Source organism: Scleropages formosus, chromosome 1, assembly GCF_900964775.1.
Source record: "Scleropages formosus chromosome 1, fSclFor1.1, whole genome shotgun sequence".
Lineage (NCBI taxonomy): Eukaryota > Metazoa > Chordata > Actinopteri > Osteoglossiformes > Osteoglossidae > Scleropages > Scleropages formosus.
Genome location: NC_041806.1, coordinates 39662750 through 39690642, shown reverse-complemented (window position 1 = coordinate 39690642; position 27893 = coordinate 39662750). Strand labels below are relative to the sequence as shown.

The 27893-nt window shown below is 38.6% G+C and overlaps 1 protein-coding gene across 3 annotated transcripts in view; it reads right to left on the bottom strand.

Annotated features, from left to right (window-relative positions):
• The window catches only part of LOC108929380 (disks large-associated protein 2-like), a 116782-nt gene that overhangs the window by 24436 nt on the left and 64453 nt on the right, over positions 1–27893 (bottom strand). For all 3 annotated transcript variants that reach the window (XM_018743869.2, XM_018743870.2, XM_018743868.2), the window contains 3 exons: positions 22620–22834; positions 16639–16795; positions 13752–13971 (listed from right to left, as the gene is read on the bottom strand). In XM_018743869.2, coding sequence (XP_018599385.2) covers positions 13752–13971; positions 16639–16795; positions 22620–22834 — 592 coding nt within the window. The remainder of the gene's footprint in view (positions 1–13751; positions 13972–16638; positions 16796–22619; positions 22835–27893) is intronic.

Sequence of the window (27893 nt, the reverse complement as noted above, 5' to 3'; positions counted from 1 at the left end):
GTTGCTGTCATTACAACTAAAGGTAACAGCCTGCTGTTGCTTCTGAATGTGCATTTCATTTTTGGCACATGTGATGTCTCATTTCATCATGTGCCACATTAAGGAACTGATAATACTTTCATCGACTATTCTCTTAGGCTACATCCAAATACCTGAAGTGAAAAATGCAATGTCAAAAAGCAGCAAAAACAGAGAGAATCGGAAAGGGGCCTCTTCAGAGCTCTGTACATCAAGAACATGCTACTTGAAGTTAACTGTCTTTTTCAAAATGTAAATATTTAAATATGATTCAGGTGTATTTTTATTTTGTGCTACACGAGCTTCGACTAATTGTGTCACAGCACAGCGCATTAGAAGTCAGCAGGGAACATCCAAATTTAACTGCTTACAATGTTCAAAACTCAAAAGTTAAGCATTGAAGATTACAAGGTGAGGTTACTAGTTTGTGTCAGGGAACTGAAACGTCAGCCATAAAAACAGAATATAATGTGCATGATTAACTTCTGTTGTTGAAATATTAATTCATAGAGTGCTTAAATATACTTACACTGGGTCCCATATTATGGACATGTGGCAAAGGTTTGAACAATAAAAGTTCTTCTTCTTGTGTCTGCGTTGTCTTGTACAAAGAGGAGGGAGCCCCTGACATGGGGGATGATGGATGAATTATGGAGGTGACATATTATGCTCAGATGGGCTTCACAGGGGACATCCTGTCCCTCAGGAGCACAGCAGATCCCGCTGGGCATGTTCCTAAAAACTGAAGGAAGTGTGGGCCTGTTTTCCTCTTTTCAGAACCCAGAGGGAGTGAGGAGACACATGTTCCCCGTTATTGAAAGGGGTCAAACAGACCAACTCCCCCCTGTCAGCTTTTAGCACATACAGCACATATATACACATACAGTGGTGACGCCCTCATGATGGTCAAGCTGTCTGACCTTCAGCATGAATTACCAGGAGACAGTTCAGTCAAGCAGTACAGACCCTTACACGGGTCCCAAAGGGTCAAAATAACACTAAGATCATGGCAGAGGATCATGTCTTAGTCTGGGCCTTGATCCCATTCTGTCAATGGTATCACAAAAATGTGCAGAACAGAACAGCGCATGTCTGCAGCTCCACTTGACACATAACACTGATAGAATTTGGATGATAATTTCGGTACAGCTTTATGATAATGTTATGAGAACCTGATGTGTGTGCTAATATTAGTGTTAAAGGAAATAAATGTTTTTGCATATGTATATGTGAATACACAGTACAAGAACAGGCCCTCAACATCTTCCCAATCTCGTAGAATATTTATAATCATGTGCATGCATTCCACACAAATATCTATATTGCTTTTTAATTTTAAAACCAGTTATTTTGGTTTTATTCAAAAATGATCGTGCTTGGAGAAAAACTAATTTTAACGTACAAATAGTTCTTTAAGTTTAAAGCTCTTTAATTAAAGCCTCAAGCCTACAATGTTTCAGTGACAGTGTTGTGTGTTTTAAATGCAGATTAAACAGTTAATTTTGTTAAGTGAGTTTGCCCAAATTTGTACTGTACTGTACCCTTTGAAACTGGCTTTGTTCAGTTTTGGATTTTCTGCTAGTATTTTTAAGTCAAATCATTCAAAATAAACTTTTCTGAAATTAAATATTAAAAAAAAAAAAATCAGAAAAATAATGAACAAATAATAACATGAAAAACAAGAAAAACTACTACTACTATAGAATAATAATAATAATAATAATAATAATAATAATAATAATAATAATAATAATTGCATAGGATTTCAAAAAACATTCAAACACATATAAAAACAGTTTAAACAAAAACATTGCCCTTCATTTAAAACACTTAAAAAATGATTCCATGAAAAAATGTGTCTGTTTCTGAACACAAGACATAATGAATCATGCTGATATATGTTTATCTGTTCTATCTTTTCAATTTTTCCAGTTTAATGCATGATTTTTTATGGATAGCAAGCATTTTTAGATTTTGTCTTAAATGAAATATTTCTCAGTCCACAAGCCAGTTGTGTTTTGCTTGTAATGTTTTACAATCAGTTTCCAGAATAAGGTTTTGTTCGGTTTGCTTTCCTAACCAGACTTCTAATTGCGAGTTTAGTTATTATAAGATTAATCATTTAAACATGTTTTTGTTTTTAATATATTTTAAGGAAGTACATTTATTTTCACATTTTAACAGACATCCAATTAAGTGTAACACTTCAAAAGTGTGATGTTTTTTCAAGAAGCCCTGTCCAAGGTCATTCATGATGATGATCAGTAGGTTCTATAATGAGTGTCCGTGCTGTCAGTGTGGTACTGAGTTATCAGTGCCACCTTTTATATATTTGTACACTGTCTATTTGCACTGTTTTATACTGGTTTAGGCGTGATATTTACTTACTCCAGTGTTATTCCAATGTTTTCTGTCAATAATTTGTTGTAAGTACATCGCTACAGCCTTGCACAGTTTTCTTTTTGATTAATAAAGTGTTATCTATGTAAAACATCAGTGTTCAAATGATTTTATCAGTATATTTTTTCCTTTGACCCACTTAGTTCAAGTCATGTGATTTCACGAGCAATCCCATTTTAAATACATGTTTATAATTGCAACGGATTTCTGTTCCTGACCGGGAAGACATAAGTGGACAGAGACAGCGTGAACAGATGAATTAACAACACTGAAAACGGTTTAAGAAAAGAGTTCCCTGCCAGACCTACCGTACGCTTTACGACCCCCTGCTAAGCTACGGGCGCCTAAAATGAGAAGAGGGTTATAACTTAGTACAAAGAGAATGCATTTACACAGGAGCAAAGCTCAGCACTATGCCTATGCTATGGATCAGGATCATGATCACAGAAGTGCACTGTCTCTTGACTCTCTGCAGTAACTGAATACATTCACTCCCTGTTTCCCAGGGTAATATGGACCTTCCCAATGTAGGATTTCTCATTTTCTCTACAAACCTAAAGTCATTTTTGTCAATGCGCTCTGCACAATGACTGACAGAGTAAAGCTGTGAACCCATCAAAGAATAATACAGCAAACCATACAAGTTTTCCTTCATAAACAGTACCACCTTTTTAAATGTATATTTTTTATGTATATTTATATTGAAAAAGAATACATAAGGCATATAAAGACATTTTAACAACTGACATTGTCACACTGAAGCATTACATTGAGCATAAACACCAAAGGGAGGACACATTGACCTCCTAAATGAAAAGCAAACAAAGGCAGCCAAACAAACCAAATCTAACTAATACCACTTGTTTAGATTAAAAGTCAGCACATGAACCTCTTGGTAAGTGGCTTTTTCAGGTGGAGCAAATAAAATCACAACTCAGACGCTCTTATGAGGTTCTTTTCAGATTTGGTGAAGAGCAAGCAGCGCTTGAAATGTGAATTCCATTTGTCCAGTTTTAAATAAATCCACTTACTAGGAGATACATGTCAATGTGAGCATGTGGTTACTCTCGTCAACATTTGCCATGCACTTGACAATAAAAATGAATGTGCATTTCTTTAAATGATCAATTTTTAGTTAATGTAAGAAACACCATCATCTAAAAAGAACAGCATAGTACTTGAAGTGCACTGTTATAAAAGATCGACTGCCATATCAACGGCCACATGATGCCTGCTTAATACCTCCCTTGACATAAGGATTCATAAACATTCTTAATGAGAGCCAGCAGTGTGCATATTACAGGCAATAAGCATTGCCCTTAGGTAGTCGTAAGTAGGTACAACCTTTTTTAAATGCTTATGTCAAATGCACTGAATTTTTCAAGAGGGGGTATAAGGGCATTCGAATTATAACACTGTACACCTCAAGTAACATGTGAATTATGAAAACTGTTCGATGCAGAAAAAGAAAGAAATAAAATACAATAGAGGGTGGCTTCACACTCAGTACGTAGTACTGGGACCGTGCTATCACAGGTTTGCGGGTTATCAGTGCTAGGTTCGAAAAACTAAAGACAGACGCTGCAGCAAAAACAACCTGGACGGTATTGTAACCGTAGATCTCGAAATATGCTGAGGGTACCCAGAAGACAATCGGTTGAGCCCCAGTGGATCATATATGGAAAGAAATTAGTAGCTTTAAAATACATCCCCCTTACATTCTATGCAAGCTTACATGATTCAACACACTGAATAGCCCCCTTCCTGGGATGTTTGTGAGCTACATGTATTACACTGTGGCTTTTTGTCTTTATAAGAATTTGTATGGTCACAGCAGTGTAAACAACACTGTGGCTTTTATATCACTTTGAATAACAGCCAATTAATGTTATTATCGCGTTGTTCCTGTTAAGATAAGCTTTAACAGTGCTTCTCCCTGTGAATGTCCTTTGTAATAACAGCTTATAAGCAGGTCGGAGGGGATCCAGAAAACAAAATAAAGCATAGAACTATAAAAATAAACAAGAAGACTTGCATAGAATGAATAAATGCAATTTTGAGACATCTTTCATCAAATGGTTGCTTTCCTGGATTAAGCACCTTTACATGAAGAAGTTCTTTACCCCCATAAGGGTCATGAGAGAGGGGGAAAGCATTTCAGCATTCTCTCATTTGTCATTCCCAAGAAAAGGAGAAAAGATTTTTATTGGAAAAAATCCACATTCATCATTTATATCATCCATCTTGTATGCGGAGGTTTAAAATTAGCATCTCAACAATTTTCTGCTCCAACATACATCTCTCATGTCCACGACTACAGACATCTGACCCTAATTAAGGCTAATATGCTGAGCAAGATCATACTCTGTGTGCATTCTAGATGTTTTTTATATTTCTTAAAAATAATCCACGCACATTATTTGTGGCTCAGTGTATTGCTTGAGGAAGATGGTGGACCATTAATGGATGGAAGATCGCACATGTAGCGTTCTGGACACTCCTGATGGAAACATTGTGGATCTGCTTGAATTAGGCTCTTGGTAAGTTCAATGAAGGGGGATCAGAATAAATTACAGCTGTGAAGGTACTATATCAGTATAGCCATTCCAAATACCTAATAGCTGTACAGAATCTTTTTTTCTGTTGAACAACAAAGATAGAAACAATGTGTGTTGAATGAGTGACTTATTATGGGGTTTTGGGTCAACATTTATTTACTGTTCTCTGTACGGGAGCTGGATGAAATGAAGCTTTGGTGGGCCTCATGAGGTATGGGATGAGTAGTTGTCATCAAGTTTAGAGCAATCAAAGTGATCTGCACTGAAGAGCAAAACCCTTTGGTTCCCTCATACCCTTAAGTGAGTGACAGCTGAATACAGTGGTTCACAGAAAAGAAGGTAATACCTCTGTGCCCTACATGTTCTGAAGATGGAAGAACAATGCTCTCAATCACTCAGACATTCCATGTTTCTCTGATTGAAACCAGGGGTTATGGTAGGTGTTTGATGTTTGTGTTGTTCACACAGGGCAATGATTGCTCAAGACAGGTTGAAGGAAACTATAAGACAAAGATCACCAGGACACCGCTCTTACTTCGCTTAGGGATTAGACTCCATCGTTTACAGAAAGTCACCTGTTGATGCCTGTTTCTGTTGAAGAAATACATGGGGAGGTTTTGGAAAATATCAACAATATGAACACATTTCGAATCACACAGTCATATACAAAAATACTTCACATACATACATAAACATATTGTTATAACATACACAGATATTGTTTTTAGGTGAACAAAATGGAGACATTTAATTAAAGAAACACAAAAATCCAAATTGTCCTTCTTGGGCACTTCCAGGGACATGGATGAAAAACTTCCATCTGGAAGTATGGAAGTCCATATATGTCCAAATCAAATCCATCAACATTGTTCTAAGGAATCTGAAGAACATTTCATAGTTAATATTTTAAAATAATTTTCTTGATATTAAGATTTTAAAGTCTGATTTTTAAATTACATATTATTATTATTATTATTATTATTATTATTATTATTATGCAGTAAAATGATTAAGGATTATTAAATCAGAATTCAGTAACCTTACAGTAGTTTCACAATAATCAATTCAACATTATTATTTATCATTAGATAAGGCAATTATAACTATTGAAGTTTGACTTATTTCATTTAAAATACAGGTTTCCCTCACATTAAAAGGATTATTTGTTGCTAAAATTCTGCTAATTAAGTGAATTCTTGTAAAAACAGACTCTTCATCACCAATAATTTATAGAGGAAAAATAAGAAATTTCAAAGCCACAAAGGCTCATCCATTGTTTCACTAGGCACAGTGCAAAATTCCCAAATTATTAACAAAAACCTAATTTAAAATCAGCTCCTAAATATCAGAACTACTAGAGACACCTTTAAACTCAAGTTTAAGATCTGTAACTTAAAAATCATTTGTTCCAAACACATTTCCGTGTTCAGTTGTTTCTATCCCTTTTCTCTTTCATATTGTTTTATGCTGTTGTTTTTGTTGCCATTTTTAAAAGATGATCCTTACTGCAAATTTGTGTTTCTTTGATTTAGAGCTGTAACCAATTCTTTATTGTAAAGAACTCCAAAAAACTGCTTGTTCGGGTTGTATATCAAATAAAGGTTATTAAAGTTATTATTAGAATACTACCTAGAAAAGTCATTTTCACTAACCCCTCTCTGCTGTGTGCTGTTTGCAACAAATTAACAAAATCAAGTCATCATTTCTCATGATATTATATTCTAAGGGAATCCTGTCCCTGTTTACCACTTTAAGTTTTGGACTGGGCCTTTGCTTCCTGGCCTTTTCAACTCTTTTCAATACTTTTTTAAAAATGATCAAGGCTTGTATTTTGAATTGAACCTGCTGTTCTTATAAGGTGTCTCTTGTGAGCTGACAACTCATAATTCAACTTGCATGTTTCTAAGTGTGAGTTCCCATAATACAAGCTTTCATGATGCAAGGGAAGACTGATTTATTTTATTTTATTTTATTTTATTTTATTTCATTTTCAACCACGGATGTAAAGTAACAGACTAAACAAAATGTTTATGCTAAATGCATATTGTCCTTTATGTATTTGTGTTTTTTCATTGTGTTTCCGTAAAATAACCACAAAGAATTTAATAAAATAAAACTAGAAAATGCTGGCATTAGTTGAATGTTCATATGAAAGACATGAATGAGCTACACAATGATCTGAAGAAATGTAGCATGATCTCCAACTTACCTACAATAGCCCACCCTGCGTCACTGGATCTACATTCATCACCTGATTTACTGGTCTTTCTCTACTGCTTTAGCTTCTGAATAAGGCAAATTTGCAAAATACATTCACAGCTTACCAAATATGTGGTGTCAAAACATGTATGAAATGAATCCCCTTTTGTTTCCTATACTTATCATTTCAAGTCAAGTTTGTAAGTCAGGACTTCAATGGATCACTTCAGCTGATAGGCAAAACAATGTGTGGCGACTCACAAATGGACACATGAAAATAAGCCATAGCAGTTTTTTATCAAAATATAAAGTTCAAAATATAACATTCTCATTTTTAACATATCTAATAATAATAATAATAATAATACTGTGGGGACCACTGAGTCATATCGGGGAGAGCACTGGACTAAAGTTACTTGTTGTACCTATACAAAAAAATTAAGATGTTAATTTTGGTTATAAAAAGAAAATAAAAATATTACCTCTATATAATTTTGTATAATATTTTCTAAATATAGTTAATGGCATATGATTTTCATAATTATTATCTTATACATCCATGTATGTACTAATGTAATAAAATCATATAAATTTCAAAATAAATCAATTACTCAAGTTAAAAAATATAGTGAATTAAAACAATCTGCTGTATAGTCTGATAACACACAGCAAAATGTGTTTCTTGCCATTTTATGTATTTTAACAGAAACAGAAATGTATTACTTTTTCGTCAGGAAACCTGCATTATTTCAGCGGCACTGCATGTCTGGAGAAATGGACTTCACTCTGGACCTTACCTGGATGACCAGCACAGCTTAAAGGGTAAAAATAACAAGTACTCTCCAGGGGTCACAGCGCCCTATAAGGGGTCCAGATCCCAAAATATCTGGGGCAGTTCTGAGAGACAGGGTTAAAAAGCATTCTGGTTTTGCCTTTAACAGCTTAATCAACATATATATTTTCATTTATTATGGTTCAATATGCTTCTGCTGACTGAATATTATGGTACCAACAATAGCAGCTCTGAAATGTAAAGCCTAACATGAATTTGCCTGCATAGAATGAAGGGGTACATGGCTTATTACCCCTCGTAGTTAACACAGACTCTTTCTCTGTTTTCCAGATCTACATTTATGATCTCATGTTCAATTCCCCAAAACGATGCATTCTGGGAAATCTTTCTCCATTTCCTAGGGAATGGTGTGAACAATCAAAATGACAGTGACAGGTATGACATGGGCCCACTGGTATATTTCCTGCTCCACAGCTCAAGGCTGGCGCTCCTCTTGCCTCCTGATGGCTTCCTGGTTCTGCGCTTCCTTGTGTCCCACGTGCAATCCTCCGATGGCCGGGAGCTACCGGGGCTGTCAGAGGTCCCCACTTCCTCGGGTGTGTCCGAGTCCTCTGTGATCTCAATGCGTGGCGGATCCATGAGGTCCAGGAGGTTGAAAGTAGACGGTTCAGGCTGGCACATGACGGATGCGTCGGCTGTGTTCTGCCGGACTAGGCCACTTGTCCCAGCCTGCGTCCCCACGGAGACACGATCGGCTGGCGGCCCGCCCAGTCCGCCCTCCCGGCACAGGGTCCACAGGTTGTAGCAGCGTGTGAAGTTGAAGAAGTTACTGTTAAAGGTCTTGAGCTCACCACACACATCCCGTCGCAGCTCCGCAAGCTCGTATCGCATGGCTGAAATCTCATCCTTCCACTGCATGTTGAAGGCTGCCACCATGTTGGCCGACTCCTTAAATGCCTGAATGGCCTGGGGCACAGGTGGCTCAGGGGCTGGAGCAGTGGTCACAGGGACCCTGAATACGGGGGGGGACGTGGGGGGCACTGATACGGCGGTGACCGTGGAACTGGTGCTGGGCTGGCTGCGCGTGACGTCCTCCCTGTGCACTCGGTCCAGCTCCTGATAGGCTAAGGAGCTTGCGTCGTCCTCTTCCAAATTATCCTCATTTAGCAACGAAGTGCCTTCCAGCATATCATATCCCTCTGGAAGACAAATTTAATTATGCAAATAGATGTACACTCAGCTGGGAACAGCTGGAGATTCAGGTGACTGTGAATCAGGTGACTTCTTTCATCTAAGTGAAATACAAACTGCATCATTGGGATTACTCAGTGAAGTACCTGAATCTTATGTATTCTGCCGTATCTATTGCATGTGAGTCAAAATAAGGGATGTTCTCATCTCAGGAAATGGCAATAAAATTTAATTTCTCCTGAATCCATACTTTTTAGACTCTGGATTTCTGTGCATAGTAGCAACAGGTAATGTGCTGTTAGTATTTTAAGTGTTTTAATTCTCTATAAACAATTTGATTGAGAAAAAAAGAATGTGTAAATATTTATTTTTATAGTACAAAAGTATATCAGCTGAATATCTGGGTGGCATAGTATAGATAGAGTGCTTTAGGAGAAGTAGGACTCAAACTGGTATTTAATTTCTGCCAATTGACAGTCTAGTTTAATGCTTAATTTTTTTCCACTTTAAATGTGGCTTCAGTAACCTGCTTCTTTCGGACATACAGTTTCATCCCCTTTCGGCATTTATTTTGACTCACATGTTTTCAATGTGTTTACACTGCCTTCTCACTGTGTAATAGAAACCTCCCCTTACAGGTCTTTCACCTTTCCACTGCACAAAAACAAAATCCACCAGGAAAACACCACCTGACCCCCAGGCCCCACCGTACTCACAAACTGCTCATCATCTTGCAGTTTTGAAATAAAACACCCTGTGTTAAAACAAAAGAAGTTTCATGTAGCGCTAATTTAACCAACGAAACAAACCCTGACTTTGTCATTTAATTTTTTTTTTTTTTTTTTTTTTTATTGTCCAACATTGAGAGCGTGGCTTATTTTTGTGCAACAGAAAAGATGAAAAGGCATTCAAAGCATCCTACGCCTTTGGCCCAAGAGGTAGGTATGAACCCTATTGAACATGTGAGGTCCGTGACATGCACGGTAAGGACCGGTTTGCGCGGGGTTGCCAAGGGGAAGGAGGAATCTGAGGCTGGGGGGAGGGAGGTAAAACAGGGCCAGAAACTCCCCCTGGACCGCTTCTGTTGTGGCTACAATCCCACAGTCAAAGATGGCTGATCACCTCCGCACCGTAACTTAATTCAAACTGGTCCCTCGCCCCACAAGTAACCTTCCGAGATCCCCGCTGTCCCTGAGTACTTTTGAAGAGAAAATTTAAAGAAAAAAAAAAAAAAAAACATCTAATACATCGAGTTCTCACAATATTACTGCAAGTGTGTAGTACCTGGGTAACACCAGAATATTCTGATGAGTGCATTATGAGAACATTATGTGTTGCCCAAGCAGAAAAATTTGGCCCTTGGTCAACAGGCAATTTTCAAGCTCAGGACTGTTTAAATGAATAACAGCTCACTAAACTGACAACAAAACTTACTCAAGCACTAAATTAATCACTACGCATATGAACATCGATTTAGTAATATGTAGGCCTGCTTCAGTAAGCGCTTTAAAAGCTGTTCTTAATGCAAACAGTCCAGCAAAAATGTATACCTTGATATGTTGCATAAAATGCATGAGAACGTTTGTCCACAATTCCTGAATAGTGGTATTCATCGCGCTGAGTCAAACTTTCAATGTTTCCTTTTGGATGATAATCTCAGTGAGGTTCCAACACAATCTGCTACATCTCGAGTGCTCCGTGGTTATATTTCTGCATGCCTCTGCAGGTTTGCAAAAAGGAATGAGATACACGCTTAAGGCAAACATCTCCTTTTCATTGTACCGAAGACTATTTCGGCTCCAGAAATGCCACAGATGTACAGATGGAAACTCACAGATGGATTTGGCACTGATGCGGAACTGGTCTGGAATTGTGGATGTTATTCTTGATCCAGATTAAACAACATATCAGTGCTAGCTTTGTGTTTAATTTCTGCGTTGAATTGCTTTTTGAATAAGGAGTCTAAAAGAAAAGAATGCAAAATCAAACTTGTTATTTGCCCTCGTCCTGGATAAGTTAGTGAAGGTTATAAAGAAACAGATCTGTTTCTATTGAGAAGGCAGTGCAAAAACACACACACACACATATGAATATATATTTATATACATAGAATATTTATATACATAGATATATATAAATATATGTCTGCGTGTGGAAATTAAAATACCTGTCACAGGCACCTGAGATGTTCCCAGCTGTCTCGTCCCTCTGATACTCCTTCCAGAGATTCGCTGGTCAAAAGGGAGGGGGCGTGGCTCTTCTGCATTCGGTGGGAATGGTAGGGCACCGCCCCGTTCAATGGCCTGCTGGCCTTTTTTGTGTTGTGTAAACAATTTTGGATTTCACACCCACTTAATAGGTTGTGCCGAATCAGTTCGAGAATGTCTGAGTTATACTTTGTGGGCTTAAGTAGTGAAAAAGGTCAGTTGGGTCTTTCATCCGGACTTTAGTTTCATTCATTAGTCTTTCTTTCATTTTGCTTTTTCGTTTTCTCGATTTTCATTGTCACAGCCAGCAAAATATCGTAAGTCTCCAGGTTTATTGCATGTCAATTAATTCCTCCCCTCTTTATGTAATGGGTAAAAATGCAAACAGGCTTAATGTCATTTTATAAAAAGATATTCTTTGCAGTGAGAGAACAACAGCGGTACCCATAACTAATTTATTTTCCTCAGAAGCCCACAGCTACAACCCAACAGTACAAGAATAAAATTTATCATGAGGCTCTGAGAACAAGAATTCAGAATTCGGAAAGTCACAAATTCTAGAACTGTGTAACTGAGAGCAGAACCAATTAGGAGCGGAGAGAGATCAAACACAGAGCCCTTTGGGTGAAAGTAATTCAGCTGGCAAGACAGTGGGATTGGAGAACACCCCTCGATCCTCAGTCCTTCAGTCTCAGGTTGGATGAGAGAGATTCTGATCCAGAAAGTCCAATTGAGAACAAAAATATAACAAGATAAAACTCCAGATTGAAAAAAAAAAAAACAAACCCACATTAAAAAAGAAAAAAAAAATACATGTCAGAATTGTCCATCTTATTTATGTAAAAAGAAGGTAATAAATCCAGAATGTAAAAATTTTACATTTGTCACATCATCTTTTAGTACAATGTCAATAGGGTTCATAGCTTTACTCTTTGAGGCATACACACGAAAAACTCTATTAAATCAATATTTTGGGATCAAGGTTTTGTTTGCACAAAGAACTACATAAAGTAGTGTGAAAGAAAATTTGTTTTGAAGAAAAAAAAAAACTTGTGAAATGTGTTGCATAAAACCTAGGAATTCCCTTCATAAAATATAAGGTATCATGTTCATGAGCCCTGAAGTCATTATCCACAACCATAGGGTTTTTATACATCTAAATTTCTTCACTGTTTTGTGTAAAAATGGCACTGATTAACATTCAGGACATATTAATACATCATTTCCAACTCCAACCAGAAATGAACTATAAATGAACCATCCCAAAATTTCAAAATCTTTGTTCAAAAATCACATATACAAAACATGTTATATGAAAGAAACAGGCAGCACGATTAAACGTTTAATAGTTAACCAGGGAAAAAATAGTTTATCTGATTTTATTTGAAAATTTTCTTAAACTTGAATCTTATGTTCCGAGCTATTTGTCTGAATACATTACAGTGCATCTGTTTTAAGAGTCATTACAGTGCAGTTTTTCCTAGGGTTTATGCAACATATTATAATGAATAAATATTTTTCTGACTTCCTCTGGAACTAGTTATAACAAACTATATTCCACGCACACAAGTTTTTGTGCAACCAGCAGCTAACTTTTTTTTCAAAGTTTGGTAACTTACCGTACGTCGGTTAAATGTTTGTTTTTTGCTATTCCCAGTCCTGAGTTCTGCAAGCTTACAAGTCAAGATCGGTTAGAGATGCTTACGTCTAGTGGACAAACAGAGAAGTGGAGACACTCCCGGGACTGAGACACCCTCAGAACTCCTCTCATACAAATTACAGGTCATCCTGAACTAGCTACAGGCTTCAATCTTCACCTGTAATCCCACAAGCTCAACCCAGGCCCTCCCTGTCTTGCATCAAACTAATTCCCATCCTAACAACCCCAGCTTGTTCTTTTTAATCATGAGTCAGATGCAGATTTCAGCTTTGTCAAAGTTCTGTTTCTCCACATGCTCGGAGCAACGGCGTCTCTGCTCACGCATGCCGTGTGACAGGTGTGTGGCGTGAGGGAAAATGTGAGGTATGGCTTCCATTAGCTGTTCTGCGTGAACCCCCACTGGCCCCACACATGTCCAGTCAAACGCCCCTAGAGCGATGCATGGATCATGCAAAAAAACCAAATAACTGGCAAGCAAACGCTCATCATCACTAGGAGAACACTGCAGCAAAAACAAGGAAACCAAGAAAGAAAAGAAAAGAAAAGGGCAAAAAGATAAAGGAAACACTCACTCTGACATTTCTCAAGCACAAGGGTACCCCACTGTACATATGTATGTATGTTAAGTATGCACACATGTATGTATGACAATATGTATTCTAAGCCTTCTTTCTTTCGTTTACGGGGGGAAGGGAGGGGGGGCGCGGTTTGAAGCATACTGTTACCTGTTGTGGATCTGAGAGTTGAAGTGACAGTGGAGGATGTCATTGAAGGAATGCAGTCGTCATCTTGGGAATACCCAGCCTGAATAGCACGCAGGTAACTGTGGCTTCGGGTGCGGAAACAGCCCGGCAGGTCCAGGGCTTCCATAGCCTGGGACTCTACTTCACTAAAAACGGACTCGCAAACTGATTCAAACTGGCCATTGATCTCAGTCTCACTCACCTGAGAGACAAAAACAGGAATAGCAGTCCTTAATTTTTCCTCTTCCTTTCTCTCTCTGATTCTGACTCTTCCCCTTTGTGCAGTAGACATGAAGGAGGGTTAGCAGAAAAATGTACCACAGAAGCCGCATCGTTCAACTTCTCAGTGGGATTATCGCTAAATTTGTGGTCATATGAAAGAAAACAGAACAAAACAAAAATGAACTAAATCAAATGAAATTAGCATTTGAATGTGGTATACTGTTTTTAGAGTCACTAACCCATTGCAGGTCATCACAGAGGATTGTATGACTACAGGCAAAAGGGGAAAGCAAGTTTCAAAAAGACAGTGCAAGACAAAGATGCATTACAAGTTAACTTACAAAAGTGCAATATTCCCTCTAGTATTGCAACTTCAGGATGGTAAAGATGAACCCTTTTTGTTTCGCCAATGCTGTGCAAAATGGGCACATCAAGACGGTTGCGATATTAGTAGGGTTAAGAAATAGGGTTAAAGCAACTGGTAAATTAACAAAACAACATAATGAGGTGTAGAGAAACTGAAAGTCAGGGAAGTTAAGCTACAACTAAATGCTAACAGTACAGCATACATATCCCGTACAACAGAACAAAGTCCAAGAAACCTGTCAATGTTCCACTATCACAGTATAACTGAGGACTCACTGAACGCTGAGATGAGCTGGAGATAGAAGCACTCTTTTCAAATACCTTTGTTTGCATCTGAAATCTTGAAAATGCTCAGACTTACATCCTAGCTTATAGTGAAGCTACTGCTCAGCTGAGAATGTACTACCACTGCCAGTGTTTGGCAACTAAGGGAAAGAATGGTTCATGATTGCTGCAATAACTGTGCCATGGAATATGGTGATGCTGTGCGATCACTGAATGTTTAAATATTATACATAGATCATAGATCATGTGTCCATATCCTGACCCCTGAGAATAGAAAACTGGTCATAATAAACGCATTGCAACTGAGCAGTTTTATATTTTCAATGTGGAATTTACTAATGTTAGTTAACTGGGTTCATCTATACCTATTTTACATCATGCAAAAATTGCAGAACTAGGAATATACTTTTTTAATAATTGCACAATATTCATTCAGCTCTAAAAAAAGGACATTGTTCCAGTGCTTACCTCACTTAGAGACTTGATCCTCTGCTTAAATGTATATATTACTGCAATTAGTAGCAAAATAATCAGTAAAATACGGAAGATTCAATTTTAAATTCTTAGGGTATTTGGTTTCAATAATGCTGCTTAATTTAGAGGTTTGCTGAACTAAACCCACTCTATAAGGTCATAGTCTCTGACCACTGCCAAAGACCTTATTCTTGCAATGGAAATGAAATTATAATTAAAAATGATCCATGGGAGCATAACCACTGAGTCCCTTCACTTTACAACACATCGTGCCCAAAGGCCCAACCCTGAAACTAGCCTAATGATAAACAGTGATGTGATATTGTGCACCTGAACAAATCCTGGACACGGTGACCACATTACCCAATCTTGGAATAACTGATGTTTGCCCAGTTTGCATTGCAACATTCATATTTGATCCTGAATGTAGCCCTTGGTTTGAGCACGATTCAGCCAGAAAAGGCTATTGTCTCCTTCAAAATAAAACTTAATGAATCATTACATTCAAAAAAGCAGAAATTTTACAGTAAAATGAACAATTAAGTTCGACAACATTTTTTCACATGGCTAGCAAATACTAGTTTTTAGCTGCATATCGTACAGAGAAACGCACGCATTTTAAACTACGAAATACTGTATATTGTGAGGCAATTCATATTAAAGCTACAGCTGAGGTTTACAGCGTATTCCTTCGCAGACTTTCGGTACACCTGAAATTTCAGTGTCAAATCCATTAGCATATTCTAATAAAATATATTATAGAGTAAACTTAATTAAATTTGTTAAATTTTGTAGATTAACTGACAACAGCTGTATTCTTCATATACTGACCATAGTTAATTAAACTGTATATTATTTTACTAGAAAATCAGGACAGGCCATAACATCTTATGATTTAACATGTATCATTAATTTCTAACCACCAGCAATCTATAATCACTTGGAAAATGTCAGCCTAATTCCTGGATATAAAGCAGAGTAAATAATAATGAGATTTAATTGACTGGGAGCTTCATTGCAGTTTTTTAGTGGTTATACTGTATTTCTTTCTAAAGCACAGGCTCAACCAGACCAAAACATTACGACTACAGTCGACAGAAACAAAGGACCCCCCCCAAACCCCTTGACAAACTTTCCACCACACACTGCTATTTTTGCAGATACAAAGTAACCAGACAGAACAATATTACATCTAACCATTCACACCAAAGCACTGGTTTGTTTGGAGACTAGAACACCAGGATCATTTCAGGCCACCATGCTGGATGGGATTTCTAAAAGTACAACAACAAAAACTCAGGTGTAGTGTCGTACTGAATAATTTGTAAATATGCGGCAGGCTGTCTTCAGTGCCACCCCATTCAATATGCTCACGGCCAGAGGTTTGCTTCGGAAGGTGGGGCTGGGCCGGGACTGGGGCGGGATCGGGGCGGGGATTGGGCGGGACTGGGGTGGGACTGGGGCGGGGTTCAGCAGAAGTGGGTGCAGGGCCGGGTGGGGTCAAACAGACCCTCTCACTCACCTGGCTAACGCAGCTTGCCTGACTGAGGGTGCTGACTGCTCGCATGTAGCTCTGGTTCCGAGAGCGGAATGGAGGGGGGTTATATGTGGTGGCGGGGTCCAAGGTGACGCCAGGATGGGGGCGCATGTCTCTTGCAGCTTGCAGGTGGTAGCTCTGGCTGAACAGAGACAGAAATAAAATGAGAACAGGACCTGGGACTCTCCCCACAACCCCATAAAATTATTCTCACATTCTCAAAAAAAAATTCAAATTAGTGCAGAGGTTAAAGAAAGACTAGTGAGTCCGTGAGTTTTCTTGTAAAGTATATTCTTAAAAGTACATAGGCATGGCAAAGCTTGATTTCTTACACTCGGAATCCCTAGAGACACATTCGTATCGTAAGGGGAAACAGTTATGGCTTTGCTGTGTAATGAAAAACTAAGAAGGAATTCAGTCTGTTAACTATGTTCCTATCATGCTGGATGCCATAACGCTTGATCCAGATCCATATATACATATATATCTCTGAATAAAGAGGTAAGAATCTGGTTTTATGTGATTTTTAACACTTTCCTGAAGCCGATACAGGTATGCACAGCTTTACTGCGTTTCGGGCAGTGACGGACCGCATATACGACGGTGGTCCCATAAAAATATAACGGACTGAAAAATTCCTCTCGAAGAGCGACATCGTAGCCGTTGTATGGGTCGTAACACAATGCATCGCTCACATGGTGTTTTAAGCATGTTTTGTAAACAAACCAACTGCGCTGCCAGACATATGAAAGTATAGCACATACGACTGATGTATAATACATAATAGTAATACATGATAATGATAATAAACAACTGTTACTGGTTTATGTGTTTACTGTACAGTAGTTTTTATTGTTATTTTAGAGTGTACTGTTTCTACTTTAAAAAGTTCCGTAATGTAAGACAGTACTGTACGCTCCATGGTGTTCACTCAGCGAATAAGTCGAACTGCGTTCACAGAACGTAACTCCGTCGTTACGTGGCGCATACCTGTATATACATAAATATAAAGCAATTAAACGCCCTGTTTTATGCAATGTTATGACACTTTCTGACAGAGCAACCTGTCTGCTAGAAAAGTGTTGCATTCATGACTGCCCTGTTTCTGTGAGTGCGGATATTGCGCTTCTGCAGAATGCTGCATTGTCTCACCTGAGCAGAAAATAGAATAACAAGAAATCATCTCCCCGGTCAAGTATTCCTACCCCATGATTCTGTATGAATAGCTTAGTAATGCAAATAGTAAAATGCGCTGTTACTAGGTTGGGGAAAAATGAGGATGTTTTTGAAGGCCAACGTGGAAAAAAGCGATAACACCGAAATGAAGTACTACAAATAGACCCTAGAGCCACTGTGCAGATCAAGCACATGAAGTATTGACAGTTCAGTGGGATTTTCTCAGTGTGACTGAATTTACTAGTACTGTGTATAGCAAGGTCCCATCAATTCTGCTGCAGCAAAGGGTGACACAGGTCAGTATACAGTTAAGAAAGAATCATGTCCAACAGTACAAGGGCATGAGATCAGTGTGGCTGCGCTGAAATGGCATGGTTTTAGATATAGCAACTTTTAAAATGGCCCTCACGGAGTGTACAACAACTTATAATTGAATAATCTTTCAGAGACAGATAGGATATTGCACTTGTGCAAGGAGCTGCAAATGCCCATCATGGAAGAGATTTCAATAATAAAATAATAAGAATCATATTTATGAATTCTGTTTGTTTGGAAAATAACAGGACGAACAAGTATCATAATACAGTTGCTTAGTGAAGCTTGGTCATTGTTATGAATGGAAGAACAATAATTAACTTCTGACCTGAAGAAGTGCATCTATTAGCAGTGAGATGAAAGACTAATTGCCAGATGCTATCCTGGGAATTTACAAATGCACCTTATGTTTGTCATCTGCATGAATTGCATCTTTTAAAAAGGGTATCCACAGCTCAAAAGAAGATTTTTTCAAACACCCAAATTTACTAGAGTAAGCTTAATTCTCCCTAGGGTGTATTTTCCACATAATTAATCTTGACATCCACAGATCCTTCGCTACACATTACAATAACAATCACTGCTTTCTAAATACATCTTTGACTATGCATTCATCTTGCTCTTGGCACTGTCAGCTTTCTGTCTGAAAAACTACTGCTGGTAACTAGCTCTAAGATCATTGTTATAAATACTGTGAGTCTGTCAAGTTTGTTTAAATGACCTTGAGAGAATTACTATGAATTAAAGGTGGCACAGTGAGTTGTTTTGCCACCTCACAGTGCCTGACTTTTTTGGGCATAGGTTTGAACCCAATTCAATCTGTATAGAGCGCACAGCTGTGTAGAATCCATATATGTTCTCCCCATGTCTGCGTGGGTTACCTTCAGGTACTCTGGTTTCCTCCCACAGTCAAAATACATGTAGTAATAGTGAAGCGTACACTTTAAATTGCCTGTCGTGTGTGAATGTGTACATGTGTGGCTATCCTGCGGTGCACTGGCATCCCATCTAGGGTGTACTCCACCAGACTTGCATCTAGTGCTTCCAGGATAGGTTTCGGGCTGCTGTGACCCTGATCGGGACAAGCGGTTAAAAAAAGTGAGTGAGTGAGAACTTATTGACTCACAAAAGGAAAGAGGAAGAAGCTAAAAATAACCCCTCCTTCACATAACCAGGAGCCTACAATATAGTGAAAAATTGTAGCTAACAAGACACCTTGGTTATATATTAGGCACCCAGTCAATACTGTAAGCTGCAGTATGATTGCTAAGCTGACTGTATAACATACACTTACACTCTGCTTGATGTTATTACCTTGATTTAAATAAAACTGGACGAGAACAACCACCTGAAGAACTGCAGATTAACAAGTCCTCTGTGGCCCCTGCTGCACAGGTACACAGCACAAAATGATAGGCTTCAGTGGTTTTAATGAGAAAGGCACAGGTTCCGACAGTTCCACAATAAGCATTATGATGTCTTGGGCCCAGTAACACAGTATGGACTTTATTGTTATCTATTCATTTAGCTGACATGTTTCTCCAAGGCGACTGGCAGTGTGAAGATTGTATATTTTTTCATGCGTTCCTACAGCTGGGAAATTTCAGTGGAGAAATTCAGAGAAAATACCGTACTCAAGGGTGTCATAGTGGAAGTGGGAGTCCAATACTAGGCCTGCAGAGTGCAAGACAGGAATTCTAACAATACCTTACCTGCACATACTAATGCTCTCCAAATACCTTTTGACAATTATCAGTTTTTTAAAGGATGATTAATACCAACAACAAAAATAATGAAAATGAGGATAAAGAACCTTTCTCGACTAACAGTAGAATACAAAGTAATTAAAGCTGCATTAAAAGAAAATTATGTTTTTACACTGTATTCAGAAATGATGAACATTATGGAAATTAAACTTGGGAGTGAACTATTCTTGCTGCATTACCTTGTAGTTTTACAAAATTAAATGGCCTCAGCCACAACAATGCAACACAAAGAGAAGTGACTGCAAGATGATAAGGATGTACAAAATGCAGAAACAGGAAAACACAGCAGTGGCATAATGATGCTGGAACACAAAAATGACAGTAATTAGGGGGAAAAATCAATTTTAAGATAACATGATGCAAAAGGATCAAGAGAAATTATTGCGATGGGATTTTAACAAAAACAAATTAAAGTCAAAAGAAATAGTTGGTTTTGAAACAGGATGAGGAAACCAAAGAACAAATAACAATAACACAAAACAAAAGAAGCATAATGACAGTCATAAAGTGGTGATAAAAGGACTGAAACAAAAGGTCTCGACATTTCTTCAACACAGCATCTAGCCAACAGACGTTGCAGGCATCCACCCCAGATCTGTGTATCTGCCACCATTTGAAGTTTTTCCTTCTCCCTAAAGCATATCCTGATACAAATGCCAGAAGTAGAGCAAAACACAGCAGACATCTAAATTCACTGCAGAGTGACCTCATCAGACCAGAGATCCAGAATCACACAGGGCAGACAAGATCCTTCCTCTGCAGCCTGCTCAGATTCTCGCATTTTACAACTAACTACGGCCCAACAGCAAGTTACTACTCTATACAGCTATTATTAATATCGCCAATTAAGTATTATACATTTGCTACATATGAGCACTATAGCTTTGCTTTAAAGGTCACTGTAGATTATACAGAACCTGTCATTCAACAGCAACTGTGTAAAACATTTCCTATTTTTTTTTTTTTTTTTTAAGAAATAAGAGGTAGAAATTTATAATAGGGAAATTATTACCAATTGTTCCCCTGCTAGGGGGATGCAGTGGTGCAGTGGGTTGGACCGGGTCCTGCTCTCCGGTAGGTCTGGAGTTCGAGTCCCACTTGGGGTGCCTTGCAATGGACTGGCGTCCTGTCCTGGGTGTGTCCCCTCCCCCTCCAGCTTTATGCCCTGAGTTGCCAGGTTAGGCTCTGGTCCCCCGTGACCCCATATGAGATAAGCGGTTTAGAAAATGTGTGTGTGTGTGTTTTCCCCTGCTACAGTGACTTCATGGCTATAGGGAACATTATACAAAATCAGCAGAGTCAAGGATACATTTAGGAGTTTCACAGATGTAGTAACACATCATTTAGCCTGGAAAATGTAATCCCTTCTGCTGTCAGACACATAACCTGACTGAATTACAGCTTTTAAGTAGTTGAGAGTAAAATAAAATCTGGTAGATTTGGTCGAAATTCAAGATGTAGAACCTTTGCATTTCTCAAAATATCCACAATACTCCACGACCTTTCAAAACATTTTATGAAAATTAGGGAATAATACGCAGCATGACTGAGCTCCGCTTGTGTGGTTGCCAGGCAACGGCAGATGATGAATGTCCGAATTATGTACACTCAGACACATTAGCGCCACGTGGTTGGCAGCAGGGAGGTGATGGCAAAATGAAGTGCTGCAGCAGCCACAACATCAAAAGACTGCTTTTAAAATGGAGCAAGTGTCCCAGTTTGACAAGAAGACAAAAACCAGCTGTATAAAAGATTTTCAACCATTTACTACGCTTGCACTGCTACTATTGCCTTTAAATGTCTTTCTCCTTTGTTCATGAAACCTCTAAAAGAGATTTAACATTAAAGTTTGTGAAGCCTGTTGATAGCAAAGATCAGTCTCAAGAGTAATATGGCTCTAAGTTCCAATTGTGCTCTTATAAAGATTGCAGGATCTGCCTATTTTTGTTGTGTCCAACCACTTGATTAATGAAAATCACTACTACATAAGATTTCATGGTTGAGGAGATGAATCAGCAGCCAGCTGGAACACGTCCCAGTCAGTCCATCGGTCCACACCTGTAAAATCTGGGTGAAGTTGTTTTCTGTCCAAACCATAACTTTAATTAATGTATTGAGCTCTGGGAAACAACAAAACTTCTCAGACCCTGTAGCTCTCCAAAGATGAGAGGTGTGACTGGATACTTCTGCTGAACTGCACTGCCTCTGCAACCACATTTCATTAGACTTAAATAAAATATTGGGGATCTGGATGCAAATCTACAGTACTGAAACATGTGGTAACCCATCACTTTCTTCACTCTTTGGTGCTTACTGCTTATCAGGAAGGATAGTCTATGTCATTTTTTCATGCAGCTGACACATTCCTCCAAAACAGCTTACAGTTTTCAGCTACTTAAAGTTATTTACCCCGTTTTATTTCTACGGGAGCTACCCTTCAAGGGTACTGCAGCAGAATGGGGATTCGAACCTGGCTCCACTGAAAGCAAAGGCAGCAGCCCAAAGGACTACACTACCTGCATAAGAAGACACCACAAAGGAACTCACACAGTGCTGCACTGTATGTAAGACACTACATCACATAGGACTACATAGTAGTGCAGGAGACAGTACAACTCACATTGCAGCAGATCGCATAGCACATCACACTGTCCGGCATATTGCACTCTACAGTACAGCACAGAATACACCACGCTGTCGCTAGCTTACCTTTGGGAGTCTATGTGAGGTCTCTGCACGATGGACTTGAGTGCAAGTGCATCGGGTCGGACAGACTTTTGGGGCGAGGTTTTGGGGCTGGTGTCAGACTCGCCACTCTCGTCATCTCCCATGGCTTTCACGTAGCTGCTGCTGCGCATCCTCCTGCAGGGGATCTCCTCATCCTTGTCGATCCCTGGGTAGCCGCCCCATTCATCCTGGGGCACCTGCGTAGCACATAAGCACACATCAACAACAAGGCCACGTGCTGATGTACCACAGGGGCCAATTTAACCAAAATCGCCAAGACAGTTGCCAAAGTTCATTTCTCAATAGCCAGATTATTTGCAAGCATAGTACAAGCCCAATTACCCCAAAACTGCCACAAAAGCTGATTCACGGCATAGAGACAGTTCTCCAAGAGGGGCTGGAGTCGTATGATCCCAGGCAAAACACTGCACTCCCGGCTTCTGCCTCTGCTTCTTGATAGGCTAATTAGCGACGCTCTCTGGATGATTTAATTCAGCAGCTATGCCTTACTTTTCTCCAGGCAAAGTACAGTCGCTCTAGTTTTTGTTTCAAAGCCAGTGTTACTTTCTTCATTTTTCAGACCTCAAAGAGGTGAACCCCTTAAGCAGACAAAGGCTGCTGCTGTTCCATCAATTTGTGGAACAGTGTGATTCCAACCCTTTGCATTCATGAGCAAAACCATCACTGTTTATGAATTTACAGAAATTCATCAAGCAAATCATCTCCAGAGCTGTGGCATCATGGGATGTGCATATACAAACAGAAGAGTTGGCCATTGCCACTAAATAATGCTACAACATGACTCTGTGTTAGTACATAACTTCTCTGTAGGATGCCTTTTTCGGTAGATATAACTTTTTGTAAGAAAAATAAATTTGTGATTTTTTTTTTTTTTTTAACTTCTTTTGCACTGTGCTGACTCATACACAGCCATATGTGTTTGTGCAAGTAAGAGAGTGAGAGAAAGAAAAGAGCAGGCAGTGAAGATGAGGGAAAGTGCGTCATTAAGATGTCAAAGTGCACCTTTAGACATGACATATATTCAGTTTCTCAGGACAGTATGGGTGAACTAGTACTAAAGCACAAAAGACAAGGCTGTGAAATGTAACTTATGTCCAGTATAAAACCATTCATATAAAAGCAATAATAAATTCTCCTGTCACGCAGTACATAAAGGTCATCTGTCTTATTCTTAAAATGAGCTTCAGCTTTTCACATATTCTAAGTCAGTTGGTAATGGGGGATATTGTTTTCAATAGATTTTTTTTTTTTCTGGAAATGGAATTAAACTTCAGTTAAATTCAATTCAACGTATTTTTACTTAACAGGCTGTCTCAGCGTGTATAATCTAACTCGGGAATTTAAAAAGTAGACAGAGATGCAACAAGTAACAATATCACCAACAACCAAAACTTTAAAAACCTTGAAGAAGGTCAGCCAAATGAATGAATAAAAAATATCTAGAAAAAATAGCCAAGGAAAAAATAATCAATAAAGAGAAGGCATTTAAGTCCAGGGATCCAAATTTTAAAGCCAGTCTAAACACCATTCTAAGATTGGTTCACTGCACACCTGTTGGTGTGGAAAGTTCCTTTGCTTCTTGAGAATTGAGTGGCTGGCAAGGAAAGCTTTGATAAAGTGTCATTGCAATGCAAATGAGACCCTATGCTCTAGACCTGAACCTGTGGAAATGATTCAGTGATGGCACTCAGTAGAATGAAAAGAACTATTTTGTATTGCTTTACACATTAGACAAATTGTTTATAGCTTCACTATATTTTTTTTGTCAATAACGTACCCTAGTAATTTAACTGTTAAGACAGAAAGCAATCATTTTTTGCAGCCTTGTTTTCCTTTATTTCTTACCTTGAATCTATAAAATTTTGCTTATCTGCAGAAAGTATTAAAATTCAATCTTTTATAGTAATAATAAGATCCATTCATCTGTTTCTCTTTATTGAGGTTTTACTGATTAGTTTGTCTGCTTCACTTGTTTAACGCAACTATTAAGTGTGAGTGATGAAACTAATTTTTAAAGGGGAAAACATCCCTGCTTCTGGACTCTCAACAGATTCATCTTCTTTTTCCCTTTTCATTTCATTTTTTTACACCTCTAGATTAATTTTAGAGGGATGTAGGCAAGTGTGTAGGTTGTAGCCATAGTAACAAGAGATGAGCTAGAGACAGGATTATGTTTTTTTTGTTGTTTTACATATGGAATCACACTGCTGTGCATCTCTGAGTGAGAAGCATTTGTAGATCTACCCATTCAAAGCAAACCCCACTCCAGACCCTTGTCATCTCTTACCAGAGCTACCGTAACTTCCCTCTGGGCAGCAGTCCAGAACACACAGCCAGTTACAGTGAAACAGCTCCATGGCTTCAGTTGAAAGCCTCATCCCTACGATGGGGCACAGTTGCACCACAGAAAAGCTAGTGCTCTGCCCCCGTCTTTGGCATTTCCCCTGCTTTCACCACCTTTTCAGCATACACTTTTCCTTTCTTTACACCGAGAGCCCAGGACCCATAACCCATATTCTTAGAAGCATGAGGCTGCAATTTACATTCTTAGTGAAAAAAGTTCCCTATAGTTTACCTGCTGAAAGACAAGTATGCCACTTTTAGCCAGTAATGTACAGTTAGTGGTGGACTGTACAGCCTGAAACACAGCTGCACTGCACCAGTACCACCGAGAGATTGTCTTTCCACACTTTGTTAACAGCAAGAATTCACACACAAGTGTGACAAAACACTTTATTTATCTCACACATTTTGCATTGCACCTGGACACATCATCAGTGACAGAACCTGGAGTTGTAGGGGTTTCCTTTCAAGAAGCACAGCTTAACCAGTTCCTCATACCTCACCATCATTCTTTCACTAATCTCTTCCATCCATTCTTCCTAAGGAATTGTAAGCTATAATTTTCCTTGCTTAGAAGCAACATGATGCCTAGCCTCAAAGAGGTCTCTGTCACAGATGCTGCAAACTTTAGCTGCCCACCTAGCTGAACTGTCAGTCACCAGTCTTGTACAAAACAATTAGCCCCAAACTCACTGCGGATGATGACAAATGGCTGCTTGCCAGCCAGAAGGTCCTACTGTGTGCTATCTACACACAGATAGACTTCCACAGCCTTGAACATCTGGTCAAGGCACCCTTGATAGCAGCCCTCCTTTTGTGCTCTTGGGCAACTGCTGAGGACATGCTCCAGTGATGCTCTCTTTGAACATAATAGGAATGGTGGCGAATCAAGTTTTCCCCAACTGTACAGGTTGGATGGACTAAGTAGCATATTTTTAACTGCCTAGTCAAGAACTTAATATGGTAGGCTCTGTTCTCTGGAGCTCTGTCCACAAAATTTTTACATCGAAGCACTTTTTCCCAAGCTTTGTCCATGCTCATTGCTTGCTGCATTCCTTCCATCCCAGCCATACCTTCTTCCTCCACTGTTACTCCACCTAATCCTGTGTAAACTCACATCTCACCTTCCCCTGAACCATGTCAAATCACTCTATGATCTTTTCATATTGGAATACTTCAAAAACTTGCTTTTTCAGAAGTCACCATGCCAGTGACCACTCTGCACTAAAGATGGGACTCTACCTACCCCACTGCAACCAGAACAATCTACTACTGGCATGATATGCTACATCCAAACATGTAACTGGGATTTTTTTTTAATCTTTAATCACAATACTGGGCTTAACTTTTCTTATAAAGTTCATTTCAACAATGTGCTATCGAAAGAAATATCAAGCCATTGTTAACCTACAGGAACAAAATTAAAGTTCTGAATAAAATTTTTATACAATGATGTAAATAACATACTGTCACTGATAACAATATGTCTGTCAAAGACAAACAGTATTACACTAACATATTTCGCTGACAGTTTTCTCTAAAGCAACTTAAAATGTTAAGCTATTTACAGTGATTTACCAATTTAAACAGCTGGCCAATTTTACTGAAACACTTTAGGGCACATACCTTGCTCAGGGATGCTACAGCTACAGTAGAAGGGGGGTTGAATCTGTGACCTTTGGGTCCAACGGGAACAGTTCTAACCACTACATTACCAGGTGTTCTACTAAAAGTGATGGATCAATAGGTAGATGGATGGATGATTGACACAGTCAGAATAACATAATTCAAGCTCTGTTCATAACATCCTAAGAAATGAAGAATCTTGTTCCAGAGTAAACTGAAATTACAATGTTGATTAAACCATAAAATATACAATACGTGTTAAGTATGTGTTTGAAGAGATTAATCTGAAAGCACCACAAGAGCACGAGCTTATTATGGCATTTATAAGGCAGAGAAACCAGCAGACCAATACATACAGCACTGTGGAGCAACCTGCACGTGGCACACAGAGCAGCAGTGGGAGTGCTCCATTATGCCTTGCACATGCTACATGTCTGCTGCTATGAAAGGAACTTGTCTGCATCATTTCTATACACTACTATTCTGGGAACTGGTACTTGCTAGAAGTGAGCAAGCGCAGATACTTCTTATACACCTCTTTCAGTTCTTTGCCTTAGAGGCACCATTTAAATGATAACAGCAGTAACAGGAAGCTGAAGAATAATGAAACACAGTTCAAACCTAAAAATAAGGAAAAAAAAAAGATCTTATTAATTGTTTCATTGATCCAGTCCTTATGAATCCCCATTAGGGTCTACGCTCTTATTTTTAATTCTTTAAAGACTAATACAATGATATGAAAGACAAGGAGTGCATGTAAAATGCTAACGAGTAATCCATTATTTCTGAGAAAACAAAACCATCAGTCTATATAGCAATAGAAATGGTAATTTAATCAATAAACAGAATTGGAAAGAAACAAAAAAAAAAAAAAGACTTATTAATGTGTAAATTTAAAGTTAACAATTTTTCTTTACATTTTTTATTGCTTTTGTATTTTATTAGTTCTCGTGTTTTTACTTTGGTTACTACACTTAACATGTTTCTGCTTTTACAAGAGGCAAATATAAGCAACACTTTCACTGGTTATTAAAAGAATGTCTGTAACCTCATTAGTCAAATCAATTAATCAATTAATCAAACATTTGTAGCTATACCATGGCATTTCTCCTCCTTCAATAGATATAAGTGACACTTTCAGTGATCATTAAGTATACATTTGAAACCTCACTAGTCAGTGACCGATATCTGGTCCCACCCTGCAGCACTCCTTCTCCGTAGCTTTTTCTTTCAACATCATCCGCATTTTTTAAATTGGCAACAGCA